Source organism: Anthonomus grandis, chromosome 15 (assembly GCF_022605725.1).
Source record: "Anthonomus grandis grandis chromosome 15, icAntGran1.3, whole genome shotgun sequence".
NCBI classification, from domain to species: Eukaryota; Metazoa; Arthropoda; class Insecta; order Coleoptera; family Curculionidae; genus Anthonomus; species Anthonomus grandis.
This window is the reverse complement of record NC_065560.1, coordinates 12,465,571-12,487,900: the sequence shown is the minus strand read 5'-3', so window position 1 is coordinate 12,487,900 and position 22,330 is coordinate 12,465,571. Positions and strand designations below refer to the sequence as shown.

The 22,330-nt window shown below is 32.9% G+C and overlaps 1 protein-coding gene across 3 annotated transcripts in view; it reads left to right on the top strand.

Annotated features, from left to right (window-relative positions):
* The window catches only part of LOC126745283 (ubiquitin carboxyl-terminal hydrolase 32), a 144,466-nt gene that overhangs the window by 79,233 nt on the left and 42,903 nt on the right, over nucleotides 1–22,330 (top strand). For 2 of the 3 annotated variants that reach the window (XM_050453048.1, XM_050453049.1), the window contains exons 20-22: nucleotides 10,509–10,603; nucleotides 18,605–18,683; nucleotides 18,741–18,990. In XM_050453048.1, coding sequence (XP_050309005.1) covers nucleotides 10,509–10,603; nucleotides 18,605–18,683; nucleotides 18,741–18,990 — 424 coding nt within the window. The remainder of the gene's footprint in view (nucleotides 1–10,508; nucleotides 10,604–18,604; nucleotides 18,684–18,740; nucleotides 18,991–22,330) is intronic. The other variant, XM_050453050.1, reaches the window with a different exon arrangement.

Sequence of the window (22,330 nt, the reverse complement as noted above, 5' to 3'; positions counted from 1 at the left end):
CCCGCTTTATTTTTTGAGCACGAGTTATTAATATAATATGTAACTATAATATATACGTTTTCCGTTGCACCCTTACGACATGTGGTCGCAGGGGGGTTGCGATTTCCGCCGAAAATTATTTAAAAAAAGTCATAGCCTCTTGCCTGAAACTTTTTTTGAATTTAAAATGCAAAAAAAATATCGTCTTCCATCTGAATTCCACAATAAACTACGTCTTCCACCCACATCAATACACTCAAAAAAATGAAGTTATACAAAAAAATTAAGAAATTATAGCTTGAAAGATATTAATAATAATCTTCCACTTGTAAACTACAACAAAGGGCGTCTTCCAAGCCGATAAAGATGCACTCGATACGCGGCATAAGCCAGCGCCGCGGCTACACCGCTGCGTCTTTACCTGTTTGAAAGATGAGAATTGAAGTTAAAAATTGTTAAAATAGCAGCACAACGTTATTATTTATATTATAAATTATTCATTCAATCGACTTTAAGTTTAGATAATAGCTGTACGGAAAATGTATACATGAAAATGAAAACTATATAAGTAAATCGGTGGAATGTGATAAATGCTGTTTAATAAAAACGTATATTGAATAAATTAAATTTTCTACGATATATTTAGGCGATTATTTTAAATTGTGGAGCATTTAAAATTTTGTTAATAAAGGTCAGTAAATTAAAACACACATACATATATATGTATTGTATATATATATTTTTTAAATTTATTTATTTAGGAAGCTAAACATTGATTTTAACTAACGAATTTCAGATTTATTATTTACATTTGTTCAGTCTTCGCTATCGTATTGGTCGGTTAAGTCGTTGGTTTCATCAATTACAAACTTGAAATTCTCAATGTCAGAATTGCGGGGTTTTATCTTCTTCGTCTAACTGATCTTCATCGTCTTTATTGTTTTCTTTATCTGTAAATATAAAAATATAATAATTTATAAATCTTCACGTAATTATTTTTAGATACTTGTTCCTTGATCATACCTTGGTTTCCTTCTGAGTTAATTGCAATTCCGTCAATCGATTTTGGCAGTTGATCTCCATCGAACCATTGAAAAATTAACTTATTATCTAATTCCTCCCAACCATAGTCGGTAGGGGAAAATTCTGTAGGTTGCGGGAGGTAAGCATGCCTCCAAAGATGAGAAATAAATGCTGTTCTTTTAATATGTTTGTGGAGCTCGGCTTTGCAGGGTGGTAGAATTGCTCCGTCGACATTTTTCGCATTTGTTGTAAATATTTCATTACCGTCATTGATTTTATAATTTTTCATAAACACGGCCACACGAGCCTCATCGACATAATTTTTTTTAAGCCGTACATTCTGCATACAAACTCTTTTAATACGGCATGGACTTCAGGGGTGTTACCTGTGTTTAAGCAACACCCACTCAAAGACAAGGCCTTAGTGCTTGGCGCGTGACGTCATCGATGTGGGCCACCGATTTTTAAAAACCAAGGGATTTCATATGCTTATATCTCAATATTTGGCTTATTTTAAAAAATGCTAGGAATAGAATAGAGTTCAGGAAACATTCAAAGGTATGTTTTAGTTCTGGTTGAATGTCAGGTTAAATATTATGGTGTAATATTTAATGCAGACTCCCAACTCCCCCACATCTGCACCAAAATTCAACATTTGTATTTAGGTATTTATAATAATTTTTTTATACCATCAAGTAGTAAAAAATGTTATAATATACACATAAATACATATATTGACTTTAAAAGCTTAAAAAGCTTATCATACTCCAGTTCATGTAATTTTTTAATTGCAGAAAAAGAAGCACATTTTTTCTTCGAAGTGTCAAAATCAGGAAAATAAAATTTTTGGTCTGGTTTAGAGTTAAGCCAATTATTAAATACACATTTAAGTCAGTATACTGTGTCAAATAGGTAAAATAATGGTCTCTGGATTATCTATGGGATGAGGAAAAACAATGCTAAGTTGGTCTGCAGTTGACTCATGGCTTTCTCATTAATGGCATTATTATCACTTATAACACAAAAAACTATGTACCCAATCTCCTCTAAATTTTCAATAATTGTCTTAATAAAATTATGAAGTATGTCTGATGTAATTTTGGAGATGGGAGCTATGTGAACTACTTCCTTAAAGCTGGAACACACACTTGTAATCATAAAAGTAAATTCCGAGGAAGCTAGAGACTTATTATTGACTGATGTTCCAGTGATATTACCGCCTTTATAGTCCATGTAAGGATCAATATGAATTTCATCAAAAAGTAGTGTCACAAATCTCTCATGATCCTTTAGTAAACTAAACACATTTCGGGCATAAGTTAAGAACATTTTTTTTTTATCTATGTGGGGATCGGTCATGTGTTTGTTACAAATACCCATTATAGTTTGAGGATGTGGTAAAATTAGGGATCCATAATCTCTTAAATATTTGTATACATGAGGACTAATAGTATAGATTAAAGAAGTCAAAATTATTGTACTACATACTTGAATATCTGTACCTTTCCTTTGCAGTTGTAAGCAAAGCTAATTGTTCACAAATAAAATCTAAAGCATGCACTATTTTGTTGTCTTCAAGGTTTTTAAAACTTTTTAGTATGTTTGACACAAAATCGAACACACATTTTATTTTATTTATGTCATCTGATGGTTTGACATGATCGAGAATAGTATTGCCAAGGGTATTGGTAAAGTCCAGTCATGTCATCCACCTTCTATTTACATTGTTTGACAAGTAAAATGCTGGTGTTTTGACGGGTGACCATTCTAATATATCGTTGCACTGGACTTTACCAGTCTCGGTAGCAGAATTTAGATTTAAGTCACAGTCAGGGTTGTCATTATTGGTAACATTTTCCTCCAAAGGCAGGGTAATAATAGTAAGGTCTATTGCTTTAAGTATTGCATATAAATCATCTAAACTATGGGAAGTATATGGAGTTTTTAATTTTGATGTTAAAACACAAACTGGCTCGCTATATAAAAAAGTTTCAACATTTAAATTAAAATTAAAAACAATTGCCCAATTAATGCATGGACCAGGTGTGTATTCAATTTTAAAAATTGTTAGCTTTTTGCTGTCTTGAGTATCACTGTGAGCAGTAAACCAATCTTTCGGTAGTTTAAAAGCAGAAAATTTTTCAATAAACTCTTCAAAACTGTCAAAATTATTTTGTTTCTCATGCTTGCCAACGTCAATTTTGCTTAATTCAAGGGCTTTTGCTAACTTCAACTTGTCAATATTTTTAAACCTTTCATCTTTACTTGGCTTTACCCATTTTCGCCTTAGATTTATATCCTTAGGAAAACCGAAGACATGCACTTTAGGTCCGTTTTTATAGTGTCCGTTACAACCCGGAACACAACACTTTTGAGGCATACTTACACTCTGGTATTAACTACAAGCCGAACTAGGAGAAAAACATTAAATTAAACACGAACTAAAGTATTAAAGTCTGATATAAACAAATAAATCCGCGGCGCGCCGGAGAACCGGTTTTTCCGAGGATTTTTCTAGTTCGAAAATACGATTTTGCGATTTAAAAGTACGCGAAGACTACATAAATATTAACATACACGTTTCGCGGAAATAAACAGTTCCGATTTTAGAAAAAAACGCAATAATGAGCTAATGTTTACTGCGGATCTCGTCAGAAATACCGGCAACCACAGAACATAAATATAAACAACCTAACCTCTCGTTTCATCAGGTGGCACAACTAGTAGATGCGCCGTTGTCAGATTTATATAGAAAGAACTCCTATTGGCAAGTAACAAGGTATTAAGTAGATAAATGATAAAATTTGAAAAAATGGAAGTTTAAAATATAAAAAGAGAAATAAGGATGCACTCTTTTTTTTAACTAAATTGTAAAGTAAGAGCAGTTAAAGATATAGATTTAATTATTTTAAGATAGTAATAGAGCATCCTAACGTTCACGTCACTCTTGAATTTATTAATATGGCCCAACAATATAATCAGGATGTCAGTATCAGAGCATCGTACGACCACATTTGATTCATAATCAATATTATGTGATATGTTATTTCCGTATCAGCCTCTTCGTGTTGGGGACACGTCAAAATATCGTCAATCTCTTTGGTAACAATATTATTAATAACATTGTATTTATAGCATTGCTCATAATTCAAAAAGATTACTTTATTATTTATGAACGGCGCTACGGAAAAAATTAATATTTTTTAATTCAGCAAAAAAATCTGCTGGTCTTTGATCCGGACCATGTATATGAAAAGGACGATCTTCTCTTGACCCTCTTAATACGTGTTCATTATCTTTTATCGATGGCGTGATATACTGATCAAATGTAACTTTTATTGTTCTTGCTCCCTCGGTGATACACATTTTCAAAAATTTTTGATTTGAGATATTCCAGCAAACGTGAGAGGAATATCTTTCATGAGGTGTAGTAAAAAAAAACCATCATGGATCATGTTACGCGGATGATCTTTATCTGTGACTTTTTCTAATAATTTGAATAATGCTGATTTATCAGTTTTACAAATTGATCCATCAGCATGACACAGCGAAAAAGGCATTGAAGTTAATGGATACGTCAATACTTTGTCGATATCCAAAGTTTTTTCCAGTGAAATTCGTAGAAGAAGTCCGAATAAGTCTCTCTGCATGCGCAATTCTGCGACTTTTCCGGCGACAGGTACATTTTTTTACCTTCTTTTTTGTATCGAGTGCATCTTTAGTGGCTTGGAAGACGACCTTTGTTGTACTTTACAAGTGGAAGATTATTATTTGTATCTTTCAAACTATAAAAATAAGCATCACACTTAGTTTCACTTGAGAGGCTATGATTTTTTTTCTCATTTTTTTGAGCGTATTCATGTGGGTGGAAGACTCGGTGAAAGACGTAGTTTATTGTTGAATTCAGATGGAAGACGATATTTTGTACGCATTTTAAGTTCAAAATAATGAGTAGAGCCAGTTTCGTGCAAGAGGCTATAAGTTTTTTTTATTAATTTTCGGCGGGAATCGCAACCCTCCTGCAACTCCATGTTGTACAACTGAAATGGAAGACGATGATTTTATTGTTGGATATCATTTGAATATTTTATGCTCAAAAAATAAAATGAGAGGAAATGGTGTAGTGAAATTTGTCGCTGCCTCCCAGACTATTTCACATTCTCATGTATGTAGAATGTCCGACAGATGTTATGGTTAACAAAAGTTGATTTTCTTGATTTGTTATACAGACTTGAGTGTTCCAATATCCTATTGTGAATGTGAGATGGAGGAAAAATAAATAGATTGTTTGAATTTTATGACTTATGTTAATGAACATCATACTGACAGAGCTCACGTTAGAGAAAGAAAACCAAAAGAAACTCGTCTTCATAGATTTAATACTCATTATAAAAAATGAAAAACTTTCCTTCGAAATGTACAGGGTGTCCCATTTTAGGTACTTTTGCGGGGTATCTCTGTTATTTTTAACATTAGCGTGATGCGGTTTTCGCGACAGTGCTACTTTTTCGTGGAAATAACGATGCCGTTAACAAAAATTCCAAAGCCCTCTTAGTTTTTAAGATATAGGCCATTTTTTGAAAATTCGACATTTTGGGACCCCCCTTGTATTTCGGTTATTCGTTAACTTATGGAAACTGTAAAAAAACAGTTTTATTGATTTTTTTCCGTAGAATGCAGTGGCGTAGATTTTTTTTTTATATTTACTGTTTTTGAGTTATAAGCCAAACTTATGTTTTTTTAGTGGAACACCCAGTATATATATATGCAATAATAAATTTGTCTTCTTTTTACCTTTTCAAAAATATATAATGGTATGCACTTTTTTTTAAGAAACATACAAATAAATGACAATTTTCTAAAATTAAGGACTATAAAGCAATAATATAAATATAGCTGGTCAGAAGTAGTCTAGATATTTATAAAATAAAATTAGTATAGTATTGCTTCTCTTTAACTCAAGGTGCAACATGCCACGCGGAATTAGATTCTCTCTTGATTTAAGACAACGCATTATTAATGCATATCGCGCGGGTGATCGTCAAATTGATATTGCTCGTAGATTTGATGTTAAAAGAAAAGCTGTTTGGGCAATTATCAAAAGATATGAAAGGACAGGATCATTACAGCCAAAAAATAAATCTGGTCGACCAAAAAAATGGTCATTAGAGCTGTACGCAAACAAATTAGCCAGAATAACACAACAAATTAGCCAGAGTAACCCTTTCATGACTTCTCGTCAAATTCAGATATAATTACAGGCTTTAGGGGATTTGTAATGTGTCCTCAAGGACTGTAAGACGAAGGTTGGTAGAAGAGAATCTATTTGCACGTAGGCCAGCAAAAAAACCATTGCTTTCAAAAAAGAATCGCTTAGCCCGATTGGAATTTGCCCGTCAGCATATATACTGGACAAAGCATCAATGGAAACGTGTTTGCTGGAGCGACGAATCGAAGTTTAATTTGTTCCAATGGAATTCAATATGTTAGACTTGTTATCCTTCTGGTCAGCGTTTAAATCCCAAGTACACAAAACCTACAGTTAAGCATGGAGGTGGATCAGTGATGGTTTGGGGTTGCTTCTCAGGTTATGGAATGGGCCTGTTACATCGCATAGAGGGCATAATGGATAGGTTTATGTACAGGGATATTCTCAGAGATGTTATGTTGCCCTATGTCGAAGACAATTTACCATTCAGATTCCAATTCCAGCAAGATAATGACCCGAAGCATTCTTCCAAAATTATGAAGCAATTTTTCGAAGAAGAAAAAATACCAGTTTTAAAATGGCCATCCCAGTCACCCGATTTTAATCCCATCAAAAATGTATGGGAAATTATAGATCGTGATATTAGGGATACAAACTATTCAAATAAAGGTGAATTATTCGAAGGGTTGCAACGGAAATGGAAAAATATTGGTTTTAAACTCATAGACAATCTTATTGAATCAATGCCACGTAGATGTTATGCTGTAATAGACAATAATGGGTATTTTACAAAATACTAATATTGTAGATGATTTAGTTTGTAATTTAAAAAAAATACTTCGAAAAAAAAAGTATTGATTATTTTTTAAATTTATCTATCTACTTTTGTCCAGCATATAATTAGTTATTTCTTATTATTTACCAAATTAGGTAATTGTTTCTAAAGAATGTTTTATTATTTTTATACATGTTTATGTTGCCCATAATATTCTTAAATATCTTTATTATAGAATTTTTATTTCCTTTGATTTTTTTAAAAAACCATTTGTCTATCTACTTTTGGCCATTACTGTATAAATAAATACATATGTATAAATAATATCTTAGGGTAATTTTAACAACTCTTAAAATACATCACTTCAGGCTTTACCATTAATAGATTTAGTTTTCATCCTCAACAATAACTCAGTTAGTATTGTTCCCAACGGTAGCCCTATTTTAGAGTTTTTCCAAGCTTCATTTTTTTTTCGAAAATATTGTTTATTTTTTCTATTTATCCGACACAAAGTTCATAACTTAAAAAATTGGCCAAATGTCATTTTAAAAAATTTTATACATATTCCAAGAATAATTTCATTAGACACCTATTTTAGAGTTTTTTCGAAATTTCAAAAAAGAATTTGAGAAAAAAATATTTTTTAAAAATATTGATTTTTTCTATTTTTTCGACACAAAGTTCATAACTCAAAAAATTGACCAGATGTCATTTTGAAAGTTTGTACACATAATCCATGGATAATTTGGTTAGACACCTATTTTAGATTTTTTGCAAATTCGTACCAGAATTTGAGAATTTTTTTTTGAAAATATTGATTTTTTTTCTATTTATTCGATACAAAGCTCATAATTAAAAAAATTGACCAGATGTCACTTTGAAAGTATGTACACAAATTTCCATGAACAATTTCGTTGGAGACCTATTTTAGAGTTTTTCCAAATTTATACAAGGATTTGATAAAAAAAAACATTTTTCTAAAGTATTGATTTTTTTCTATTTATTCGACACAAAGTTCATAACTTAAAAAATTGACCAGATGTCATTTTGAAAATTTGTACACATATAATTTTATTGTAACCATAACCTAAACAATAACTTTAATGAAAATGCTCATATTCTTGATAACTTAATTAATAAAGACGAACCTCTATCAAATAACCAACACATAAACCTGTAATTATTTATTGTTTATTTTCACAGATTTAAACAAATGTTTTGGATGGGAGGTTCCCCTGTATGTTTTTTCTTTTTTCAGTAGAATATTTATTATTACATTTTTAAATTATTGTTTTTTTTTAATTTTTATTTTTTGGCCTCAACAGAATTTAGGGAGCCTTTTCTGTAAGGGATATCTCTGTAAATCTGCATATTATGGCCTGTTGGTCACCTTGCATTATTAGCTTTTTTATTTAGTTACAAATTCTTCGATTTTTTTTTGTTATTGGTAAATGATGAAATACTCAATACTTAGTGAAATTTTGTAAAAGTTAGTAAACTATTAGTATTCTTGTTTAATTGCTGTAATTTCTTGGTGACTAATAAACGTCTTATTATTATTATTAAATAAGTAGCCCTGTAAAAAACATGTTTTATTCATTTAACCTAATGCATATTAATCAACTGATAAGAATGATGGATTAGGTTTTTTTAACATTCCCATGTGAAAATGTACCTACATTGTTTAACAGTTTCGGCAGAACTGTCTGATCATAGTCATCAAAATGTTTTACATTATCCACTTCTATCAATAAAAGCTAAGAAACCTGGAATATATTTTTTTTAACAAGGGCTCTTTGAAACAGTTCCATCACCTTTTAATAATAGAAAAATTAACTATCAATAATTTCTTTTCCATTTTAAAAAGCATTTTTCATCTGGGTGTAGCTACACTACCGCTCAAAAGTATTTGCCCACATATGACTGTTTTAAAGTTATAACTAAAAATTAACCCATCAGTTATAACAAAATGAATATAAAAAATACATTTTTCAATTAATTAAATTTAAGAAAATCAAATTTTGGATTCATCTACATGTCCGCCTCGATTTTTAATAACAGCTTCACAGAGTTTCGGTAGTCTTTTAATTAATTTGTCTAAAGTTCCTGAGGTATCTTGTGCCACTCTTCTTGGATGATCCTCCACAAGTCTTCTTTTGATGTCGGGCATGATTTTCGCACTTGTCTATCCAGTTCATCCCACAGTAATTCGATAGGATTGAGGTCCGGTGATTGTGGGGGTCATACCATAACTTTCAGAAGATGTTGCCTTTGTAATTGACTTAAATATTGCTTGCACAATTTCGACGTGTGCTTGGGGTCATTGTCATGTTGAAAATGAAGTTTTCCCCAAGTATTCGAGTACCAGAAGGAAGTACATTGTCACTTAAAATTGTTTTGTAACCCTCTTTTCGAAGAATTCCCTCTATTCTAATTAAATCGCCCACTGCAGATCCTCCGAAACAACCCCACACCATCCCCGAACCACCACCGTATTTAACTGAGGCCATCGTACAATGGCGAACAAAAACTCGCCTCTTCGTTCCAAAAACCTCGAATTTCGACTCGTCACTCCAGAGAAATTTCTTCCAGTCATCAATGGTCCATTCTTTGTGTGATTGGGCCCACTCAAGTCCTTTCTTCTTATTAACATCCTTCAGTAGCGGCTTTGATACAGCTAAACGTCCTTTAAGACCAGCATTATAAAGTCGCCGTTTTACTGTCGAAACACTGACCGCTTTTTTACGCTCCTTGTTGATTTTTGCTGTGATTTCAAGGGCGGTAAGGCGTCTATTGCGTATATAATTATAATATTTAAATCCTCCTTTGAACTTGTTGCTTTTGGCCTTCCCGATCGAGGGTTATTGCTAATAGTCCCTTCTCTGGTAAATTTCCTAACATTATAATCGACAGTCCGCCTTGGAATTCCCAAATCCGTCGAAATTTGACGGTTAGTCTTTCCAGCCTTATGAAGTCCAATGATAATACCTTTTGCTTCTTCCGATAACTCTTTTGTTTTAGCCATTTTAAAGAATGTTGAAGAACCAGCAAAGAAACGGTGACAATCGTCAATAAGCAAGCGAAATTATTTACCAATGTTACACAAAATCAATTCTTGAAGACTATAAACACCTTTAAATGTTCAAATTTAATCGGAAACGAGCTGTAAACAGATTAGTTTTTTAGAAGAAGTGCATATTTTCACTACATTGTTTGTTATTTGCAAGACTATTTTTAAATACTCGGTGTTTTTCAACGAACCATGGTTGATAGGTATGCTGTTTAAGCATATGTGCAATTTACAAAAGAGATACAATCTAAATATAGGTATAAAGATAAGATTTTTGTATCTACTTTAAAATATTAAAAAGAATACATGGTGGGCAAATACTTTTGAGCGGTAGTGTAGTTGTCTTTATTTGTAGAGTTGCAAATTATTAAGTTTTTCCGGAACTTTTTGCACACACTATATATATATATATATATCATATTCATTAATAATCGTTTTTTTATAACATTTAGAAGCGTCTACAGGCGCGACCGACAGCCCCCTCGCTCGCAGTCCAGAGGTAAGGAGTGGTTCGGCCATTTGCATGCCCAACATTCTATGCTTTAAGGTATGCACGGCCTAGGCCTAGTGTATTTTAGTTTTTTTATGTCATTTTTATTTATGTCAAAAAGGTAACAGACATTTTAAATCTACGAATTTCAAAGCGGACAGAAGATGTTGGGAATGGATCAAAATAAGGTTAAACCTTATCAAAAATCATTAATAAAGAATTTTTGAATTTTTTAAGTAGATACTTTTAGTAGATTCCAATGTTATCAGAATTAACTCCGAGGTATGTGACCTATAGGGTGAATTTATTATTTTTAACTGCATTTTTTTATTAGAAAAATTTAGTTATTTAGTTTTTTTAGTAGCTATTGTAGTGTGGAAATAATAATGAGTCTTCGAACTATTAGGTGAAATTGAAGGGAAATATGAGGTTTTGTATATTAGATACAAAATAAAGATGCAAAAAAATCCGCTCTAGTCACTGTGTGTCGTTATAATGCCAACATTGCACTTTGTTTATGGTATTTTAAAAGATATTGGAGATGTATAAATCTTGCTAGAGACAAATTTGAATAATTTGAGTTCTGGTTGATCGATTATTTTATGTTCCATCCTAATAACCCAGCAACTAATTTTTTCCTTCAGATTAAAATAACTTTTATGCTTCTTGCTAAGTGAGTTGGATCGGGGTTCAAATAAAACTCAGGCTTTAGATTTTAATACTGCCGACGTTTCAGCCTATATTAGGCCACCCTCAGGGCGCTACAATGGATGTAATTGGTGCTTATTTTAAATTATAAAATAATTACTGTTTTTTTTCTTGAACTTTAAAATATTATAAAATAAAACTTAATATAGACAACAAGATACATTATTAATACGATTGGACTATGGATAAACTGCTACTTTTCAGTTCCTCTAACCTGCCATGTTTCTACCCGTAATATATACCCAATAAGTAAGAAACATACGGATACAGCAAAGTAAAGTAGACAAACCAAAGCGGTAGTTTTTCCTTTTCATTGGTCGAATAATGACCTTGTACAACTCTCTTGATATAGTTTCACATATAACAAATACATTTTTGAGTGGAGTTTATATTTGAAAGAACATTAATTATAATTCTGATCGATCATGGTAAAAATCATGTCATACGTTACAAAGCATATATTACCGAATTTATCCGAAATTGATTTAAGTGTCCGAATTCACTAATTTTATTTAATACTAATTTCTTCTGCGCAAAGAAGTTCAGGATCTGTCTTAAAAAGGAATGCGAGGATTTCTATGCGCGATTAGCACTCGCTAACCTTTTCTCTATGTCACTCGGCATCGTTCGGCTTTAGACATTCTTATTCAATTCATTATTATACAATACATACAATTCATTTCTTAATCAATATTTTTATAGCTAATGGGATTATTTAAATATATTTACTATTAAATTTATAATTTAGGGGAGGATGGGGCAAGTGAGACACCTTAAGGCTCTGCGGCGTATAACTTACTAAGTTTTAGAAATAAAAAAACTTTCATCATTTGTAACACGAGTTTAATTGGTTTCAAACTAACATAACCTTAAAAATAAACTAAACATTAACTCTTTGGAAAAATATGAAACTTAATACAAAAAAAGGAAAATGACTCTCTTGTCCCAAGTTATAGGGGTAAGTGAGTCACCCACATGGGGCAAGTGAGTCCGAATGCTAATTAATCAACGACAATTGTCACAAACATAATTATTAGTACCTGGCTCATTATCGGAACAATCCTCATGTAACCAGGCACCACATTGCATGCACATTATCCATTCTTCATAACAAGTGTGTGTAACATAACAAATGTGTTTTTCTCTTCGTCCGGCATAGCGTTTATGTTGTGTTATTTCTCTTCTGCTCTTGACGTGGCACTTTGCTTCTTTTGCTTAGAAATTCCTTCTTTTAATTTTTTTCCATTACTAGTACTTGTCCCTGCTTTGTCGTCTAGTTTCTTTTTTACTTGCTTAGCTTTCACTGGTTTTAATTTTTCTTCCAATTGAACTTTGTAAGGAGAACTGGTTATTATTTTAGATCCTTCTATGCGCCTAGATTTGGATTTGGCATTTTCTTTCTTTTGAGACGGTTTTGGAACTGGGCTTAAAGTTGAAACTGAAACATAACTACTATGATGGTTGCTCTTGTTCAAAATTGTTTACTAATTCTTTAGTAGTACTCTGGATATCATCTTTTCTCAACAAGACTTCATCACTTATTACGGGACCCTCGACGGGATTCATGTTTTCTGTCCTACATTCCTTTTGAAGAATGTTCTCGGCTGGCGCAAAGTCACTCTCTTGAAACACATCTGGATTATATGGGTAGATTCCTGTTTTTTCAAAACCCTTAATAATATTTATAGATGTAAAAGCCTTAATAAGCGCATTTTTAATAATGTGATCCATTTCTCCTGCCAGATAGGTTTTAAATGGTCCAAACACACTTACGTCTAGCAACTTATTTTATGTGTGAGGAGGTAAGGTTATAATAGAAACTGATTTTCTAGCCAGGTTTACTAAATTAATAAACTTATGACTTGAATGTCCATCTAGTATCAGTAGACTTGGACAATCTGTTGTTGTTTTGGTGCAGCCTATAAAATAATTTAAAAATTTGATAAATAGGTCAGCATCCGTCCAGCCTGAGAAATGAACCGCTCAAAAAACCAGGATTCATTCGAACACGAGGGAAGACCATAAATGGTGGAATAAACCTACCTGTAGCGCTGACACAAGCTAATAAAGTAGTGTTTTTTCCTCTCTCTAAAGAAGTTAATCTTCCCACTTGCTTTCTTTCCTTTTCAGCTAAAATTTTTCCCGGTTTTTGAACGCAGGTACGGGGATTACCTACGTTCTACTCATCACAGTTAAAAATCCGATGCGGCGGAAACTTAAACTTATCCAAGGTCTTTTTTAAGTTTTGAAAAAAATCATTAACCCTAGATTTGGAAAATCCTGTTACTCTTGTAATGCTGGTTGCTTCAGGTCTTCGAATGGAAAGGATTTTCTTACGATTTAAAAATGAGCTCACCCAGTCTTTTGCTGCAAGTTTTCGATCTTCATTAAAAGGATGACTTATTTGATTGGCTTCAGCAAATTGAAATGCAATCCTTCGAAGATCTGTGGTCGAAAGTCCATAAAACAGTTTTTCCAACAAAATATGTGTTCACATAATTCCTTTTCCATTTTTTCAGTGAATACGGGTTTGAACCTGCCGTTTACAAGTGGAGTGGGCTGTCGACGCTTTAATCGTGATTGTAAGGTGGTTCTCGGAATACTAAAAACCACACTAGCTTTTTTAATTGACATCTCCTCTGCTCATTTTTCCTCTGCAATATATAATAATTATTTATAAATATATTTACAAGAACTTTTTATACTACAGTGGGGTAAGTGAGTCAGACATGACAATCGTTCTTAAAATATAAAAATCTAAATCTTGAAAAGACAGATAAATGTGGCAACATTCTAAGCATAACGCGGTATTAAGCAAATATAAGGTTATGGTATGCACTTCATACAATATTAAAAAACTGCCTTTAAATTGGGGAAAATCTTTATTGATTTCGCTTAAAATATTATAAAACAACACGCAAAATTTAAAAAATGTTAATATTTACCTTAATTTTAGTAATTTTCAGCTAAATGCTTAAGGACACAATACGCGCTAATAGACATATACACTACACTGATCATTGTCGTGCTATGATGCCGGTTGCTCGACATATTTCTAGAAACGCACTTGCCCCACTCTCCCCTAATATTTGTCTTAAAATATAGATTTAAGATAATAATATTATTAATTTTGCCTTAGAAATGGAAGAGAAAGAACAAACGATTGAATTAAAGATAAAAGGATTATATATATATATAGTATTTTCAAAGTTTGTGAAGAGTAATAAAACCTATTTTATTCCCTTCTGTGGAATCACTGGGAATTTCCCAATTTCGGGGCGTAAATAAGCGTGGATAAACTATGTCACCTTGAATATGAATTTCATAAACTTAATGATCGTTTTAAACCTGAAAAAAGTAGTTAGGGGAGAGGGGGGGTAAAATGATCCCCCTAAGAAAAAAATACTTTAAAATGGGAAAATATTTTCTTTAAACTTCAGTTTGATAGAATATGCCTATAAAAGAGTAATAATTTCTCTTAATAAAACCACACTTTAAACAAAAAAAAATTATTTACTTTTTAAAAATGTAACAAAATCATAAAAGTCGCAAAGGGGTCATTTTACCCGCGTACTGGGGGTAAAACGATCCCTTTTACAAAAAACTAAAAAAAAATACTCTGACAGTATAATGCCGAGATAAACTGTATTTAAAACCTAAGCTTTCTCTGAACTTTTGCTAGTGCTAAAGAAACATCGGAGCAATGTTCGCAAATAAATTCATCCTCATCTTCTTCAACACCCGCACACAATTTGTGAGTCCATTCTAAACACTTTTTGCATTGAATCCAACCATCAACTGATGTAAAATATTCTTCACAGCAGTAAAGACAAGTTGGATTTGTCTCGTCTTCCGAATCCGAAGAGTTGGAAAGGCTTTCTTTTATTTTATTTCCACTTTTCGGCGTCTTCTGCTTTAGTGTCTTCTCGTCATTTCTCTTTTTTGTTTTAATTGTGTTTTCTTTTACTTCCTTTTTCTTGATACTTTCTTCAAGCGCAGTTTTGTATGGCGTGCTGGTCAAGACTGCACTTCCACAAGACTTTCTCTTTCTTGTGTTTCTCTTGCCTTAAATTTTTGGAAATGGTTGACATTCTTGTGGTGTCACTGAAAAAGATAAATTTATTTGTTCATCTCGTTTTGAGCTGGGCCCAGGCTCAGGATTCAAGTACGGATCGTTTGAATCACTAGCATCATTATCAGAAGCTATATTGGATATATCTGTCAATGGGTTACATGGATTGGAACCTGGTGCCACATCTTCTACAGTTTCATCAGTCTCACTAGGTATTTGATCGGTTACTTCAGCGGCCAAAAAGTCAACATCTGAAAAAACCTCTGAGTCAAATGGAAATATGCCAGTTTTACGAAACCAGTTTATCCCATTTGATGGTATACAAGCCTTTAAGTAGCCTTCGCAAAATATTTGACTTATTTGAAACACCGTCACGGTTCTACCAGGATGATAGTTTAACCATTTTTCCAATGCTTGGTTTAAATAAATACTAAGGGAACCCATAACAGCAACGTCCAACGGCTGCAGCTTGTGAGTACAGTGTGGAGGTAAACACAAGATGGTTACAAAGTTTTCTCTGGCACTTAAAATAACATCGAGATTTCTTGTGTGCGATAAATGTCCATCTAATATAAGTAACACTGACGCATCCTTACTCGGCTTGACGAAAGATACGAAGTGAGTAAACCACTGCTTAAAAACTTCGGTACGCATCCAACCACTTTCATTACACGCAAAAATGGTACCCAGAGGAGCTCCATCTGTTAGTTCGACCTTCATTCGCTTTCTACTAAAAATAAGCATCGGTGGGACAAAACTTCCAGCAGCTGATACACAAACCACCGCTGTTGTCGAAACCCCACGCTCCGCTGATGTTACCCTTGCCACTTGTTTGGAACCTTTTCGTGCCAATATTCTTGAGTTTCGCCCAGGAACAGTAGAAATCGAAGTCTCGTCTACGTTAAAAATTCGGTGAGGCGCATGATTATTTTTAGAGTAAATTTCTTTCAACAAATTGAAGAACTTTGTCACAACTGGTTTATTAAAGGCTCTTGCCCTAGCAGCTGACGTCGCTTCAGGACATCTCAAGGAAATCTCTGGATGTCTTCTTCTAAAACCGCTTAACCAATCTTTACCAGCAGCTTTTTCTACATGAGAAAACTTGTGGGGAATTTTGTTCTTTTCAGCAAGTTGATAAGCTAGTTGTCGCAAATCACGAGTTGTGAGTCCATACATCCTGCTTTCAAAATCTAGGATATGAGTTACTAACTCTTGTTCTTGTTCCGGCGAAAATACAGGGTGGCAGCTCCCAAGTGACTTTATCTCTAGCTTTGCTACCTTATTTCTGTCCATTACACGCCGTTTAAGCGACATTCTTGGTACGTTAAAGATTCGGGCAGCGGTTTTCACAGGCATTCCTTGCTTAACTTCTGCTATAGCATTTTTCATGTGCTCAGCATCCCAATTTTGCCTATTGGTTATTCGCTTATATGTTCGTGGCATTCTGTAACAATACGACGTAAAATGAGTTTGTAAATAAAAATTAGGATTTACAACAATTTGGTAAGAACTAGGGAGTAAAATTTAAAACGAGATCGTTTTGCCCCACGCTTAGAGGATCGTTTTACCCCAAAGTGACATGCAGTACCATTTGTTAAATGAAAATTAATTGACATATATTAATTGAAAACAAAAACCACAAATCAACTCAGCATCCCTTCCCCAACAAAACAACGTAAGAAGAAGATGGATCAGTCACATTGTTAAAAAAATAAATAAAACAAAACAAATACCTTACCTTATATTATAAACGTAAAAAACACAAGTTCACGTAGCAATTGTTGGATTCGAACTGAATCGCAATTCCGATTGTGGTCTATTTATAACCTCTTCGCCTAGAACATTGTTGCCAATATTACGCTTATTTTGCATAAAATGGGAACTTTTAAATTGCGGAATCATTTCAACCCGCAGGGATCATTTTACCCCCCTCTCCCCTAACAAATTATAGTTCACTCAAAGATATACCGTTGATGTTTTGACCGCAATAAAACCCTAATTATCTGTTGTAACCAAATGATTTAAGTAAGTTATTTTTTTTGTGGACTTTTATGGTTTAACATTTTCTAATAAAATACTATTCTTTATTTAATTAGTAAGTTTCATCTAGAATCACTTTCAAGCCGACCCTATTCTCTTTATCACTTTTTAAAAACGTTGGTCCTTGCACAATGGGGCTTAATGGTCTAATATGAGAATATGAGAATTCGTTGATTTTCAAATTTGCTACAAAAACATCCCCACAACAAAGATAAATACATGTTTTTTTCAATGTACTAAAAAGAGACGAAAGCAAGACCATACAACCTCTTTCTATATTTCCAGCTTTAATTTGAAGTTCAAAGTATGAGGTATTTTGCGAAGTTTCTTTTATATTGATGATAAAAGTTAATTTTAAAAAAAAACTGCAAATCATACATTTTTAAATCGCAAGTTACTATATAAAAAGAAAAACCTTAATAAAAACTAAAATTGAATTATAACGATCATACTTTCAGTAATCCTATCCACATTTACAATGTTTGAAAATAGCTAGCTAAATAACTATATTTTATAAATATTTTGACTCATGCAATAAACCTGATAAAGATTACATTGTCAGATTACTCGGCATCCAAATTTATTAAATTGTCATCTTGTCCCAAGGCAATCAGAACCAAAGCCAACTGTCATTTTTATTACATCGTTGCTTACCTGTATACTAGTATTTAAAATATGCGAAAAAAAATTGTTGAATGTTATATGTTTGTAAAAAAAAATTTTTTTTCACAAACATATAACATAAACTCGTATAAATTAATATTACAGTGCAGGTACATTTACTTTTGTAGCATATTATATTAACAAGAAAATTACTTTTGATTAATTTCTAAGCTACGATAGTAAAAAAGATATATTCTCATTTTTAACAAATACCAGAGCTAACCTAGACCTGAGCTTTAATTGAGCTCCCTAGATCACTGACAAATATTATTTTCGTAAAATTTATTGGATAAAACTAATAAAATATGACATTAATTCCATAATCATTTTTATTATTTGCACAAAGTTAATAGAAACATAAGATTAAAAAAAAAAGAAGTTACTATTAGAGGATAAATCTTATCGAACCAAGGCTAGTTTTGAAGACTCATTATTTCAGAATGACATATTTTGAAAAGACTTATTTTGAGTATGGAATCTTGGGTATGTTTTCAGTTTTCAGTAGTATATGTAAAACTTGAACTTTTATCACACAACTATAAAAATTGATCATAAAGGCGCCGTTATTATTCTAGAAAAAGGAACCAACTCTAAACAGATCTGTACCCCTAAGAAGCTCCCGGATATCATTAAATTCCACATCATCAAGCAGCGGTATGTTTATGCAATAAAACTCTACCTAAAGATGATTTTATTTTTATTTGTTTAAAGGCGCTTTTGATGCTTCGAATTTGAAAAAGCCCCCTTCTTACCTCATAGCGGTACACCGAAAATGCGTACGTCAAGACACGTATTTCTTATCGCAGCAAAAAAGTAAACCGAGCCTGTTCGGAATGCCGCTTTTGCTCGGTTGTTGTTCCAGTAGCACGTGTCGAGATCTGTACGATTTGGTGTGGGGTCAAGTAACGAGGCTTCTGAGTCCGTTGCCGCAGAGTGACCAAACCAACCATGCAACAGATTGGTAAGTTTTTTACTAATCAATTAAACGGTTTGGTATGATAAAACTTAAAAAATATAATTTCTTTTTAAAAAGAAGCACTAATGCAGAAACTAGCATAGTGGTCGTCAACGATAATATATTTTCTTTGATCCAAGAGGAATACTTACGGGCGTTTATGTACTGTATAGTTAGCATGTATTAATATTTTTTATGGAACACATCCAGTCTATCTATATAACCACTTTTAAACAACAAATATTTTCTTTCGTTTAAAATGTGTTCATAATATTTAATATAACTTACTAACTTATTATATTAATTAACTAACTACAACTCGTCAAAAATACGATGATACTTGGTAAAAAAAAATCTGCGTAGAGCCCAAAGCGAGAACGCATTCGGAGTAACGAGGATGCATATATCTAGCCGTACACGGTGCCTACGCTCGCGTAAGTACAGGGTGGCCAAATAAGAATGCGAGGTACTGTATCTGGGAAACTATTCATCGTAGAAGCTTGCGATAAAAAAATTTATTACTAAAATGGACAAGAGAATGACCTGGAAAATATTTTCAAGTTTCTAAAATGGCCGCTAGGGGGCGCAACTGCAATCTTGAATCTAGAAAACTGATGTTTCTGTAAATTTTGCTTAATTAACCTATCAAAAGAATAGCTGATTATTAAAGTAGAGACTAATCCGAACCTTTTTTATTTGAATAGTTTTGCTGTATCTCTAATAATAAAGTGGTGGGGGGTGTTCAAAAGTTGGGTTAAAACACACCCTGTATACTAAAAACGCATTAGCCGATTTTATCAAACTTGGGCTAGTTGAAAAGAGCTATTATTAAGCTACGAATATTATTATATTTCATGTTTTTTTAGTTTTACATCTCGCCGCTAGAGGGCTTTTTTCGGCTTTCTGACACAAATGACTAATTTTCTCAAAAAACTTAAATGCGTTGATATGATTTTTTTTTCATAGAAAAATAGCTAAATGATGTCTAAATAATCTTGCGAAAACCGCAACTCGATATCTTGTTCCTAACCTAAAATATAGGCCAAAGAATATTTTATACCCTTAAATTTTAATTTTTTTATACTAACTATTTTGGAATTTTTTAAAATTCACTACTTTTGAAAACAAAATTTACCATTTTTGAAAATATTACCTAATATCACTAAAAGGTAAGTATTAATAATGCTTATATCAAAAATCAGACCTATTTTATGTTATATATTCACTATGGATATAATACGAAAAAAATAATTATTAGAAAGCAGGCCATGGAATGCAACGAAACAAATGTCTACTCAAATTATAAACATTCCTCAAATTGTCAATAGTAAGTTGTCAAAAGTTTTACGTTACTTGAGCATTTTTTGTTTTTGCAAAATGCGGTTTACGAACGATGAAGCTGTTGATATGCTTGCGGTTTATTTTGAATGTCTTCAAAATGCTGCAGTAGCAAAAAGAGTTTATGCTGCTCGATATCCAAATCGAAGTCCTTGCGATATTAGATTTTTTCCCCGATTAGTGGCGAACTTACGAGCCAATGGTAGTTTTCGGCCTAGGTTTCAACGGCCAAAAATTAGAAGAAATGTGGACAATATTAACAGCGTACTGGGATATATTGAAGTCCTCATGTTAGCACAAGAGCATTATCCCTTGAATTAGGCATATCAAGAACAACGATTAAAAATATTTTGAAGGACAATAGGTAAATTTTAATAGCCATCGCCATATATGGATTTATTTAAGTTCAGCTTTTTTTTAATATATTTATAGAATGCACCCATATCATGTTAATTTACATCAGGCATTGGAAGAAGCAGACTTTGACCGTAGGTTGGACTATTGCCATTGGATATTAGGCATGATACGCGAGGACAGAAATTTTTTATTTAAAATTCTTTGGACCGATGAAGCCACATTTAATAGTGACGGTAGAGTCAACCTGCATAACATGCATTATTGGTCTGCAGAAAATCCGTTGGTTGCGTGAAGTTCAGCACCAAGGGCGCTGGAGTTTAAATGTGTGGTGTGGTATACTTGGAGGCAACATTATTGGACCATATTTTTTTGAGCAATCTCTAAATGGCAATGTTTTTTTCGACTTTTTGGTAAATCAATTACCGTTGTTGCTGGAAGATGTGCTACTGGAAGTCCGGCAAAATTTGTTTTTGCAGTTGGATGGTTGTCCAGCACATTTTGCTAGGAATGTGCGAGAGCATATTAATAACATTTTTCAACAGCGGTGGATTGGAAGAGGAAGCCTGTTTCCATGGCCTCCGCGATCCCCAGACTTAACCTGTCTTGATTTCTATTTATGGGGGCGGTTAAAGGACATTGTATTTCAGACTCAGCCTACGACTAGAGAAGATATGAAAAACCGCATTCGTAATGCAATACATACCATACCGAGAGCCGAAATTGAAGCTGCAGTTTTATCTACCCATGAGAGGCTTCAGCAATGCATAGAGCGTGATGGTCAGCATTTCGAGCATTTACGGGGGCATTAAGACCCTTTCTTTTTAAAATCGGTCCTTTATAGGGCCACAACTTACATTATAAAAGAAATTCGAAATAAATTATTTTGTAGTTTTTATAAATATTAAGGGATTTCCATATAAAATTTTCTTTGGCCTAAATTTTAGGTTAGGATGAAGATATTAAGATGCGGTTTTCGCAAGCATATTTAGGCGTCATTAAGCTATTTTTTTGTATAAAAAAATTTATACCATTGCATTAAAGTTTTTTGAGAAAATTAGTCATTTGTGTCAGAAAGCCGAAAAAAGCCCTCTAGCGGCGAGATGTAAAACTAAAAAAACATGAAATATAATAATATTCGTAGCTTAATAATAGCTCTTTTCAACTAGCCCAAGTTTGATAAAATCGGCTAAGGTATTTTTAGTATACAGGGTGTGTTTTAAGCCAACTTTTGAACACTCTATTTTTCCTCCACTTTATTTTTAGAGATACAGCAAAACTATTCAAATAAAAAAGGTTCGGATTAGTCTCTACTTTAATAATCAGCTATTTTTTTGTTAGCTATTTTTTTGTTAGGTTAATTCAGCAAAATTTACAGCAACATCAGTTTTCTAGATTCAAGATTGCAGTTGCGCTCCCTAGCGGCCATTTTAAAAACTTGAAAATATTTTCCAGGTCATTCTCTTGGCCATTTTAGTAATAAATTTTTTTATCGCGAGCTTCTACGATGAATAGTTTCCCAGATACAGTACCTCGCATTCTTATTTGGCCAGCCTGTACATTCCGCGTAACATATTATTGCCACAAAAACTTCGCTTTGGGTCTAAACTTAAGTATTATACGCTCGTAAATTATTATTATTAATAAAATTATT